The sequence below is a fragment of the Sardina pilchardus genome, chromosome 14, assembly GCF_963854185.1.
Source record: "Sardina pilchardus chromosome 14, fSarPil1.1, whole genome shotgun sequence".
Classification (NCBI taxonomy): domain Eukaryota; kingdom Metazoa; phylum Chordata; class Actinopteri; order Clupeiformes; family Clupeidae; genus Sardina; species Sardina pilchardus.
This window is the reverse complement of record NC_085007.1, coordinates 17,083,548-17,096,588: the sequence shown is the minus strand read 5'-3', so window position 1 is coordinate 17,096,588 and position 13,041 is coordinate 17,083,548. Positions and strand designations below refer to the sequence as shown.

At 46.7% G+C, this 13,041-nt stretch overlaps 1 protein-coding gene across 3 annotated transcripts in view; it reads left to right on the top strand.

Moving 5' to 3' along the window:
* The window catches only part of tln1 (talin 1), an 88,370-nt gene that overhangs the window by 41,856 nt on the left and 33,473 nt on the right, over positions 1–13,041 (top strand). For 2 of the 3 annotated variants that reach the window (XM_062553503.1, XM_062553505.1), the window contains exons 17-28: positions 144–352; positions 1,541–1,639; positions 1,857–1,919; positions 4,021–4,188; positions 5,166–5,460; positions 6,534–6,700; positions 7,245–7,373; positions 8,719–8,832; positions 9,448–9,561; positions 10,445–10,579; positions 11,152–11,280; positions 12,475–12,577. In XM_062553503.1, coding sequence (XP_062409487.1) covers positions 144–352; positions 1,541–1,639; positions 1,857–1,919; positions 4,021–4,188; positions 5,166–5,460; positions 6,534–6,700; positions 7,245–7,373; positions 8,719–8,832; positions 9,448–9,561; positions 10,445–10,579; positions 11,152–11,280; positions 12,475–12,577 — 1,725 coding nt within the window. The remainder of the gene's footprint in view (positions 1–143; positions 353–1,540; positions 1,640–1,856; positions 1,920–4,020; positions 4,189–5,165; positions 5,461–6,533; positions 6,701–7,244; positions 7,374–8,718; positions 8,833–9,447; positions 9,562–10,444; positions 10,580–11,151; positions 11,281–12,474; positions 12,578–13,041) is intronic. The other variant, XM_062553504.1, reaches the window with a different exon arrangement.

Below are 13,041 nucleotides of genomic sequence, written 5' to 3'. Positions count from 1 at the left end.
GTGTGTGTGTGTGTGTGGTGGTGTGGGGGGGGGGGTAATGCAGTTAGATAAAGATCCACTGCATAGATCCGACAGGTGGTCCTTGCCCTACTTCCAGCATCTATTCATGTACCTTACGTCTTGCGCTGCTCCACATTGTTCAGGTGATCCCGCCGAGACGGACTACACGGCAGTGGGCTGCGCGGTGACCACCATCTCCTCCAACCTCACGGAGATGTCCAAGGGCGTCAAGCTGCTGGCCGCTCTCATGGAGGACGAAGGCGCCAACGGGCAGCAGCTGCTCGGCGCCGCCAAGAACCTGGCCTGCGCCGTGTCCGACATGCTCAAGACGGCCCAGCCTGCCAGCACCGAGGTAGGTAGTGCCATGAGAGGTCGCATGAGGTGTGTGTGTGTGTGTGTGTGTGTGTGTGTGTGTGTGGGGTGGGGAGTAGGGGGGTCGGGTAAAGATGGTTGGGTCCTTTTGAGGTCACAGGGTGAAGCATCTTTTCAAGCAGTTCCAGGGTCATGGGTTCAATTCCCTAAGGAGGCGATTGGGAAGTTGTTTTAAGATGCAAAGTTAAAGTGAAGTAAAGTGAGTGGGGATTTAGTAGCTTTTATCCAAGGTGACCGAGACTCCACAAACTGGAGCTTACGGTTTCTTAGACGACAGTGCTGCTGCTGTTCCACCGGTCCGCACTCCATATCAGACAGCTGCAGATTATCAGCTGTAGGCGACCAGTTGTAGAGGTCTGAAAGCAGGATGTTATCCATCTTTTGCAAAAGCCCAGCTTTGTGTGGTGAAAGGTAGTGACTGCAGGTTCAACGCCAGATAAGACTGCTAACTGTTGCCCAAGGTCAAGGATTTATTTGCTAAGCAACACCAACAGAGATAAATTTCTCTCCTTCATGGTACCATGCCTCAAGTCAGACTGGTGGTAAATGATTACGTGTTAGATGTCTGCCCATCATCCTTAGTCCATTCTCCAGAGAAGCATGCTCCCCCTGGTTTCAGATTCATCCAGAAATGTCCATCTGAATTGAGTTAATAGCTAAGTTCACATTTTGGACTAAGGAAGGCTATGCCACAAGGTATCAAGTGGTGCGTGCAGTGTGGTTGAACTGCATGTCAGCTGGATACTGTTTGTAGCCCTGGAGGGCCCCTGCTGAGATATTGTGGTATTCAGTATGTTTTTTCACACGTTTTATGAATTTTAATGTCCAGACCCAGTTGCAGAAAGATACCACCATACCTGAGATCATCAGAAAAGCATTTAGTAATGATAATAGAAAATAGCAAAGGGCCTCTTGCAGATGTGGGGATGTTGGAGTCTATCTGTGCCTGAACTCATAAACGGCCAGACCACAAGAAGATCCACAAGTCACTGCCTCTTTCAAAATAATGGGATGTTATGACTGTGTTTTGATGAACCTTGGCTGAGTAACCAAACTGGTGCTCTTGTTGAAATGGTAACCAGTGATTCATTTTGATGTAAAATCTTTGAAGGCATCTCAGTGTTGGCCTGCAGTTTTGCTGATGTTGTTCTTGTTTTTGTCCCATCAGCCTCGGCAGAACCTCCTGCAGGCGGCCGGCAACGTTGGCCAGGCCAGCGGAGAGCTGCTGCAGCACATCGGCGAGAGTGACGCGGACCCACGATTCCAGGTGGATTACACACACACACACACACACACCCTACACCCCCACTAAGTTTGATGTAACCATTGGTAATGCAGGGCTTTACTATCCTCTCTCTATATATCTATTTGTTGGTAAATATATTAAGCTAGGATATCATAAACTGGTCCACTAGTGTGTGAAATAAGTAACAACATGACATGTTCCTTTAACCCATTCTTTCCCCTGTGACTGCGTCACTCAGTCTCTAGGTAACGGAGCTTTCAGGGGTTTCAGGAGGAAGACCCTCAATAGTGGTCAAATGCTGGTAACAAAGCTGAACAAACAAACAAAACTAAATTAAAAAACGACAATCAAAGAATTGCAAATCTCTTTGAATGGACAATGGCTCTCCGATCAATTACAGTAATTTCCCTATAGGTATAGACATTTTGTTTCAGTTCTCTCTTCCTGTGTGAGTTTATGTGCAAAAACCTTTTTTTTTTTTTACCTATTCCCAATTAAGATTAAGTAAGTATTGAATAAATTTTTTTAGGAAGCTTTGCACATAAACAATTTCTCAGGAATTGGAGCACTTTAAAATCTTTCTTTTAATGTTGGGAGTAACCATGGGTAAATCGCAGTGCAAACTGTAGTCTGTCTTAGTAATTCTCCACTCCTAGACTACCCTATAGCCTCTGGGCCTCTTGATTGACAGGTCCTCAGGTTTAGGTCGTAGTTGGATCTCTCTGGAATTGTTCACCTCTTTACTGTACATCCACAGGCAGTCTATATCCATGAAAAAATCTGAAAAAAAAGGTTTTCCAGGAAAGAAAGCAAACAGACCAAATTTTAAATGTTGCCCTTGCTATATAAAAATCTGTTGAAAAAAAAAATAGCTTCAGACTGATTCGAAAAAGATTAAGAGTTTGAAACGACCTCATTTGGCATAATTTGATTAGACAACTATGTGTACAGACATACCTGTGGATGTCCATTTGAATGCTAATAAATGTCTCTTCGTTTCCTAAAGTGAGTTAATTCAATACTTGGTGCTAGACTTCTAAGAACCCATATTTGTAATTATTCACTGATCTAACATCAGACTCCTGAGACATATAAAAACAAATATGGCCACGTCTTTATAACTGCGTTTGGCCAGAGTTGTGGAACAGTGGAATGAAAGGGCCAGTGGAGAGGGGGGAAAAAAGACGCCCGTAGGTTAAGAGACACTGGCTCCGCTCCAAAGCAACTCTTTTTGAAAACGAGCGACTGAGCAAAGAACATCTCCTGCAGGCATGAAAACGGCTGCTTACCTTCCCGTTCTGAAGCGCACGCTGGAATGTGGTCCGACCGCAAGCGGCCGCAAATTACATAACGCTTCTGCGTGCCTCTCGTCTTCACACATTTCTCCGCTCATGAACACCCTGAGAGTAGCAGCGGGGCCGCTATCTGTGTCAGAGTCTGTGTCTGTCCAGGCCACTGGAGCCCCCAGTTAACCGGCATGCTAAGAATCCCTGGAATTGAAGAGACTGCGAGGGGGGTCTGTTAATGTGTGTGGTGCTTTTAATCAAAGTTGTGCAGCTTTCACTGACCTCTTTAGCTGACACAACTTTGACATACTGGGTATATACATGTACTTGACACATGTACTTGACAGCCTGTACATTTCTCAATATGACGTCTCCGATAGCAAGAGTATAGTGTAGACGAAAATAGACACATTTCTGGCCAGAATTTTGGAAGTCTAGAAGAAACTAGCTGCACTTGTCAACTAAAAGAGTCATTATCTTTCCCGCCAGAAGTCGCCCGGATATCAAATTCCCTGAACTTGCCTCATTATCCTGCATGCCTCAGATACCACTGTGGCATTTTAAATATAGCTTAGTGAGCAACAGAAGTACTCTGAAATGTTAATGGTGGTAGATAACATGATTTTCCAGCTACATTCTCTTCATTCACCATAGTTTAAAAAATGACTTTACAAACTCCCTGCTAATTTAATACTCCTGGAGAATAGTTGTAACCATTCCAATGAGTTTGGTATTATAAATTGCTCTTGTTCAAAGCCCAGTGAAGCAGACTACGTCCATTAGGAAAATTGCAAATAAAGGTCCATAATGCTGATGGAGTCGATGCACTTGAATCCTGATTATTTGAATGAAACAAAATCATATAATTAAACTATTATAATGGAAATGTGTAAGTGACCCCAAACCTTTGATCGGTACTGTAGATACACATCCTAATTGAAAATTATAATGCACAAACCCCACAAACGTCAGAAATGTATAATTACACAGGACTAATCTTTTCTTTCTCCTTCATCTAATCCTCCCCTCAAAGCCGTGGTGTATTCGGATTCGTATGTAGATGACGTGTTGGTGTTAACTGTTGTTCTTTGCTGGCGCGGCATTTCCCCCTTGCAGGACATGCTGATGCAGCTGGCCAAGGCTGTGGCTAACGCGGCCGCCGCCCTGGTGCTGAAGGCCAAGAACGTGGCGCAGAAGACCGAGGACTCCGCCCAGCAGAACCGAGTCATCGCCGCTGCCACCCAGTGTGCCCTGTCCACCTCACAGCTGGTGGCCTGCACCCGGGTGAGAGCCGTCGCGCCGACGACATGCTGTTCATTTCTGTGGCTGTGGCGGCTATTAAAATGTCTGCCTGTGTCCATTGATCCCTCAGCTCGCCAACATAGGATGATGACTCTGCAGAAAGCTCTAGCTTTGTCTCATAAATGCATGATTGAGGGTGGCGGTCAGCACCATAAAGTCTTACTATTTGTCATGGCTACCATGGGTCCACATTTTTCTAGCTTCACTGTCAGAACTATAACTCGGAAAGTGCTGACAGGTGGAACAAAATCCAAATAAAAATGGGCTGAAGCCTCTAGATCTATGTACTGTAACTGTACCCAGCCAGAGGTCTGTTCAGTGTCCACTCAGCTGTAGATAATGTGAGCAGACAAACTTGCGCAGGCTGGCCAGATGCTCATCCATATCCCATCCCTCTCTCCCTCCCTCCTTCTCTCCTTCCCTTCATCTCTCCCTCTGAATCCCCCTCTCCTGTCACCCCCACCCTGGTTGCTCGTCCATCCTTCACCTCATCTCTCCCTCTTGTGCCCTTACCTGAACCTCTTCCCCTCCCTCCCTGCTCCCCCCTTTATCCATCACCCATCTCCTACATTTCCTATCCCTCTCTCCCCCTCTTCCTCCTACTCCCTATCCATCGCCCCCACCATGTATTGCACACATTTGTTATGTTAATGTGTTTTGGATGTAGATGTGAGACTCAGTATAGTATAGAGTGTGCCAACAAATTTCCTTGTAGATTGACAATGATCTATCTGTCTTAACTTCTCAAACTCTACACCTCTTCCTCCTCCTCCTCTTCCTCCTCCTCCATCAGGTGGTTGCCCCCACTTGTTATGTTAATGTGTTTTGGATGTAGATGTGAGACTCAGTATAGTATATAGTGTGCCAACAAATTTCTTTGGCGATTGACAATGATCTGTCTATGTTCTCTAACTCTACACCTCCTCCTCCTCATCTTCCTCTTCCTCCTCCTCCATCAGGTGGTTGCCCCCACCATCAGCTCGCCGGTGTGCCAGGAGCAGCTGATCGAGGCGGGCAAGCTGGTGGCCAAGTCAGTGGAGGGCTGCGTGGAGGCGTCCCAGGGCGCCACGCAGGACGAGCAGCTGCTCCGGCAGGTGGGCGCGGCGGCCACGGGCGTCACGCAGGCGCTCAACGAGCTGCTGCAGCACATCAAGCAGTACGCCAGCGGCGGGCAGCCCATCGGACGCCACGGCGAGGCCACCGACCGCATCCTGGACGTCACCGAGAACATCTTCAGCTCCATGGGAGATGCAGGTACCGTACCACAGGGCGCTGCCGCAGGGTGTGTTTTTGTTTTCAACATGTGCCACTAGACCTGTAGCTATAGTGGGGCCGTAGTGGGTGCTATATTGTCCTAGAAACAATGTTATTGTCACTTTAAGCCATTTTAGAATGTACTTCTTGTCATGGAAAACAAAAATCAAAAAGTGTGCCACACCTGGCATCCAGATATGAATGGCTAATTTAGAGGTGAAAATGTTGTTTTCTCATGGAGGTACTTTCATGCCATGAGCTTCAGTAGTATACCAGGCAGCACTAAGAGAGTGGGCAGACACAACAAGTTCAGTCTAGTTCCTTCTCTAAAATATTGTCAAGAAATGTTCGATGGTGTCAAATGGGCACGGCAGCTCCAAATGAGTTCCGCATTATTTTTTTGGAACTTCTTATTTATACAGCCGCCCCAGATTGTGTGCATGATTATTCAGACCCACAATGACTCAGGCTGGCCACAACCAACTAAGTTTGTCAATATAGATTGACAATTTTTTTTCTTAAAGACTGGAATATATACAAACTTCACCCTTTGTGTGTGTGAAAAATGGCCCTGTATGGATGTGATGAGTCTGGATGGGGTGAACCACATCGTTGATCCCCTCTGCCAAATTCTTTAGCGCTGTGTGAGTGTGATGCATCTGACAGATGAGGTTCAAGCCGGAGGATTTCAAAAATCTGAATTATGTAACCTGTTTCGAAATGACTCTCAAGAGCTACCCCCCTCCCTTACCCCCCTCTCCCTCTCTCCTTAAACTCTGTTTCCAATAAAAATCCATTCTGAAGATCCTAGTGTTAGAGCACATATTTACGAAGTGTGCCGTGTCACAAAATGTCTATATGGAGTTTCTGAACACGAGCACAAGGATTTTAAATGGCCCCCCAGCCGATGGGTCTAGACGGAGCCAAAAATTCACAACCCCTGCAGCCTGGTCCCATATGACTCCTTTACAAACTCTATGTCCTCCATTTTCCCTCAATTCTCTCCCTCTCTCCCTCTCTCACTCCTCACAGCACAGTAACTCGTGACTTCCCTTTTTCTCGTCTCCCAACAGGAGAGATGGTGCGTCAGGCCCGAATCCTGGCCCAGGCGACCTCCGACCTGGTCAATGCCATCAAAGCGGACGCAGAGGGCGAGAGCGACCTGGAGAACTCCCGCAAGCTGCTGTCAGCTGCCAAGCTCCTGGCCGATGCCACTGCCAAGATGGTGGAGGCTGCCAAGGTACTGTGGGACAGACACAAACTATTGGGGGGGGGGGGGGGGAGCAGGCGGGGTTGTCTGGCTGCTGATGGCTCTCCTTCCGGTCGCCCCCAACCTCCCACCTTCTGCAGCTCAATTTATTGCTGCAACCTGTGGAGGTTGGGGGCACATTAAAGGCCTGTGTCTGTGGGGTGGGGAGGGGAGGGTGGGATTTTGTCAAAGTCACTGTATTGAGGGTTAGAGCCAGCATGGGGGTTATGTGGGGGGTTGTGTTTTTAAGTGTTTCTGCTTTAAAGGCTGCCAAGATGAAAATAAAGAAAAACGGCAGGGGGGAAGCATTGGAATATCTGTCAAGATTTTTTTAAGACAGGCTGTGCTAGCCAGCACTTTTAGGTCCACCGAGGCAATTGGGTAATTGAACAGCACAGCATTGCATAGTACTTTTAAAGTACTCCTCATTGCTTTACCTTTTCTTGATTGCATTGAGGTTGAGTCTTTCTCAAAGTAATGGATACTTGATTTCAGTCAACTGATGAACATTTGGTCTGTGTGTGTGTGTGGATAGGGAGCTGCAGCCAACCCTGACAGCGAGGAGCAGCAGCAGAAGCTGCGTGAGGCTGCGGAGGGTCTTCGCATGGCCACCAACGCTGCCGCCCAGAACGCCATCAAGAAGCGACTCATCAACAAGCTGGAGGTAGAAAGGAGGCCTTTCTGTCTCACACTCTTTCTCCCCCTCTTTCTCTCTCACACACACACACACACACACACACACACACAAACAAACAAACCCACATAAATATGTGCAGACCCTCACAGTCTTATGTACGTCATCATTTCCTGTATACTTCAAACCTCTTGTTGGTTGTTTTAGCATCAGCTATTAAAGATGAAAGGTTTGTTTTCATATGGCCTAAAGGTTGTAATGAACCCAAGTAGCCACAGGGGTCTCTCCGATACCTTGGATGTTTAACTTCCATACATGGGCATTGTTAGAACCGGTCAGCATGGTATACATGTCATTTGTTATCGTTAGTGTGTGTTCATCAAATGTTGTGATGGCAGCTATGGGTCTTTTTAAGTGATAAAAAAAGACCTGGAGAGCATAGAAAGGTTGAGCCCATGCAACTGTTCTTGTGAGCGCTGTGTATGGCCTCAGGGGGAAGTTACAAAATGCTGAACAACTGGCCAGAACATGTTGCCTGTGTACAGGGATGGGGGTGGGTTGTGTGTGTGTCTGTGTGTGGCGGGGGGTGGGGGTGTTGTTGGGGTTTGCTGATCAGCAAAAAATTGCTGCTTTTTCTCTGAACTGGCGACGTTCGGACGAGAGGCGTGTCTCGACTTGCGCTTGCGTGGGAGGAAACTGCGTTCAGAGGCCGAGCTAGATGGTCTGTGAATTCAGTCCCTTCTCCTAAAACTGGAGATAAGATGAGATCTAGCATTTCTATTGTGGGCAACTCTCGAGGTATTTCACTGCAAAGGTTGATTTGAAATAGCCCTGAATTGCAGAGCATTTAGGGCTGTGTAGTGGAGCGGTCTGCTGCACACACCACACACACACACACACACACACACACACACACACACACACACACACACACACACACACACACACACACACACACACACACACACACACACACACACACACACACACACACACACACACACACACACTCACTCTCTCTCTGGAGACAAAGTGGAATGAGAATCTGAAAAAGTGGAATCTTATCTCGATATGCATCGCGGAAAACACTGTTTACTCTGCTGTAATTGCAGGAAAACGTGGGGCAAATAAAGTGTTCTATTTTTTACCTCTAATGACCACGATGGTATTCAATGAAGACATTAACATGGAATTCCAGAATTCCAACTGTCTTAAAACTACATAGAAATTCCAAATTAGATTTAAAATTGTAGTAAACTTGGTCAGTGTGCACAAATACTAAAGCACTAGAAAGATGCGCATGAGTGACACCGTTGTGAGTTGTAGTATTGTGTTTTGCAAGTTTGATTGTAATCTGCCCCTCTTGCTTTTGCAGAACGCAACAAAACAGGCTGCCGCCGCCGCCACTCAAACCATTGCCGCTGCCCAACATGCCGCCTCGTCCAATAAGAACCCTGCTGCCCAGCAGCAGCTTGTGCAGAGTTGCAAGGTGAGTCTCGTAGCAACCGCGACTTCCTGCCCTCTTGAGGTGAACGTTAGGACACACACCTCACCCCGTCTCCCCCTCGCTGCCTGTGGCTGTGGGAAAATGGACGGTCATACAACAACACGTTTAAACAAATGTGGTTGTTAGCTTGCTAAAGTAAGCTAAAACGGATCTGCCAAGAAGCCACAAAAATATTTGTAGAACATGTTGTTACCAGAACATAATGTTGGCAGATTCTCACGACATTTTCGGTTAGCAGTGTACAGACGTGTTGATAAACAAACTATAGGTCTTACGACAGAGAAAGATGCTAATGCACTCGATTTGAGGGCATTGTTTTGATTCCAAAGGTGCACAGCAATGGCATTCACAGGTCTCCATCCCTCTACTTAAAGTCACGTCAAATAAATACTTCAAATAAATACCTCTGAAATGTAAACTAACCAAAGGCTGGGTCTGTGTCATTCATCCAAATGTCAACTCTCCTCTCTCCTCTCTCCTCTCTCCTCTCCTCTCCTCTCTCTCCTCTCTCCTCTCTCCTCTCTCTCCTCTCTCTCCTCTCTCTCCTCTCTCTCCTCTCCTCTCCTCTCCTCTCCTCTCCTCTCCTCTCCACCACAGGGGGTAGCTGAGCAGATCCCCATGCTGGTCCAGGGAGTGAGGGGCAGCCAGTCTCAACCCGACAGCCCCAGTGCCCAGCTTGCCCTCATCGCAGCCAGCCAGAACTTCCTCCAGGTAGCCCATCCATTAGCACGGTCACTGATCAGTCACCATCACCGATCGCTATCATATCTGTGTTTGTTGGGTTGTTAGGGTGCTACTATTGGTCAATCAGTCAACCCAATCAGTTGTTACTTGTGTAGTTTCTTTAATTGAGCATCAATATTGTAGGCTAACGAAAGTAACAACTGCTTTGCGGTTGACAGACATTTTCTTTGTTTAACTTCAGCACTCTCTGACACACTGACAGAAATAGTATTCATGGTTTTGTTCTGTGTATATATTGCAGATAGGAAAGAACATTCAATCAATTGGCAGTGCTACAAACTCTGTTTATTAGTTCAACAGAGTCGTTTCAAAGGCGACCAGCGGCATTTGGAAATGACTAACTGCTTAGAATAACATTTGAATATCGGTGTGCGTGTCATGTAGGGAAGCCCTGTTCTTGACATGGTCTGTTCAGCATGCCTACCATGTCAAGCACCAAGCCAACATCTGCAAGTGGAGTTTAGCATGAGAGAAATGTTAAGTGCTACCCCGCGACATAAAACTCCATATGGAGAAGAAAGAACATGCTCGGAATTGGCAGTGTGACAAACTCCAGTGTATGAGGAAAAGAAAGCCCTGCTAGATATCGACCTGCCAGTGCAGCGGGTTAAAGTCATTCTCTTGTACACAAGGTGAAAAAAAGCGTAAAGTAGCTAATTGCTTTCAGATGAAGAAGCAAATGTATCGTACGTGATCACTCTAGTCCTGTGGTTGTCAATATATACATTTAGTGCCTACATACATTTCTAGATGGATATACAGGCATTGATGCATGCATGAATGTTTGAATCCTGAGAAGTTAACAAGGGGCATCTGAAATAAACCAACCCTACTGTTTTTTTCCCTCCAGCCTGGTGCCAAGATGGTGACTGCTGCCAAGGCCACTGTGCCCACCATTGGCGACCAGGCCTCGGGCATGCAGCTCAGCCAGTGTGCCAAGAACCTGGCCAGTGCCCTCGCCGAGCTTCGTACCGCCGCTCAGAAGGTAATGTAATGGGCAGAGAGAGTGACGTGGAGAAAAAAAAGGGGGGGGGGGGTGATGGATTATGTCCAGGGGGGGCATGGTGTAGTAATTAAGAAGAGCTAGTGGTTTATTAATCAAAGGTGGGTAATAATCTTAATTTGTTGTAGCAATCTCTTTAATTCAAGGCCATTAATCATGAACTTGACTAGCCTGGAAAGTATAAAAGGGGGGAAAAAATAAACTAGGAGGCTCAAGGTTTCCAGCTGTCTCCATTCCAGACCTTAAATGGACTTTGTAGAGTTCTTAGATTCTGAGAGATGTTTGAACACGCAAGTCATCTTTTCTGACACTAAAAAGGAAGTATTGTTTTTTAAAAATATTTATAGAGGTCATAGTATTGCTGATGATGAGCAGTGTTTCTCGTGAGTGACCTATGAGTGTGTGACTGTTGTCCTAACTTGTTTGTGTCTTTACCCCCCCCCCCCCCACACACACACACACACACACACACACACACACACCCGTGCTCTCTGTCTGTCCATCCTTCCTCTTCTCCCTTCCTGTTGGTGGCGTGGTGTGGCTGTGGGGCGCAGGCTCAGGAAGCGTGCGGGCCGCTGGAGATTGATAACGCGCTGGCCGTGGTGCGCGGCCTGGAGAAGGACATGCAGGAGGCCAAGGCCTCAGCAGCCGAGGGCAAACTCAGACCCCTGCCCGGAGAGACTGTGAGTGGTGGCCACTAAAAACACACACACACACACACACACACACACTGACACACACACACTCACACACACACACACACACACACGCACACACACACAGACAGATATTTATTTAGAAATGTCTTTCTCACACGCACACACACGACCACACACCGCATGTGCACGCACACACACACAGACGCACGCTCCATCTTGTCCATCTAAAGGTATATTCTGAGCACAAAATGTACATCCAGTCCTTCCTCTTTTTACATGGAAGACTCTTCTGACGCAAGACACCAGTTTTCTGAGGTATAGGGCTCCAAATACACCATCAGCCTTGATTATTTTACCTCACCATATAGCTGATTTTTAATTCAATTCAACTCAATTATAAACATCTAAGACATAACTTCAAGACAGCATAAAATCCTGTTGAAGTGGGTCAGTACATTGTTTATCTGGGTGACCTTTGACATGGTAGTTGATAGTTCCAAATAGGCCTCGTCAGCTTGGTTCTGCTTTCAAACCTCCCCTCCACACACACACACACACACAGATACCAGTTCCTTGTGTCGGTGCGTGTACACACACACACACACACATACAAACATGGTCATGTTCCCACCCAGCCCCCACTCAGGAACACACACTACTTCCTGTCACATGACCGTGTGCAGCCGTTTGTGGCTTCCCCCATTTACCCACAGCGAGCAGCGAGAGTGCTTCTGTCCTCAGTTTTAAATAACACCGTGTGAAATGGCCCAGGCCCACCACAACTCACTTCTAACTTGTTTTGTTCTCTAATGTTCACAGCACAAAAGCATTATAGTGGACATTTCATCTTCTCTGTTGTTTAGTATTTTGCTGAGATTGTTTGTGTTGCGCCTACAGTATGAGTGTTTTATGTATTCATTGCTGCAGTGCTGCAGTGCAACAGTGCAAACAGTTAACTTTCATGTCTGTGCCTTATGACTGAAGTCTCCAACAGTTCACTCGATGGTGCATGTTAGTAGTAAATAAGTAGTTATGAGCTGTGCTAATAGGGTTCTGCTGATGTGGGAGGGCCCCTGAGAACTGTCAATCATTTATTTATACAATGCGTCAAGCTATTACTGATGTTTGTGCAGTAATGAGTGAGCAGATTTATAAACAGTAAGTATGCAGTGCTGAGAGTAAACATGTTGTTCTGGTTGTTGTTGTTGTTGTCCTCAGCTGGAGAAGTGCTCACAGGACCTGGGCAACAGCACCAAGGCCGTGAGCTCGGCCATCGCCCAGCTGCTCAGCGAGGCCACCCAGGGCAACGAGAACTACGCTGGTAAGGGCCAGGGCTGGACATGGGTCTGAGGGAGGGAGGGAGGGAGGGAGAGAGTGGGTGATTATCTGAACGAATGTGTTGATGAAGAGAGAGAGAGTCAAGAGTGAAGGGAAGGCTCTGGAGGAGGAGGAGTGATGTCGGGGAGTAATTGGAGGATTCAGATAGATAGAGAGAGAGAGAGAGAGAGAGAGTGAATGAGAGGGAGGACATGGGAGGATGAGTGAAAGGAATAGTGTGAGCTGGTGTGAAAGTGAACATTGGAATGCCTTAGAAAAGATTGGTTGAGTGAGGGTAGGACTTCAAATATACAAGTGTAAGACATAAGTGACTAAGATGGTTAAGTATATGCAGGATATGGATTCAAAGTGAAACTGACGAAGGTCTAGGTGTGAGAAATAATCCAGTGAGAAGCTATTCACGGCAGTGAGAGCGTTAACGGTATAAATCAAACGGACGAGAGAGAG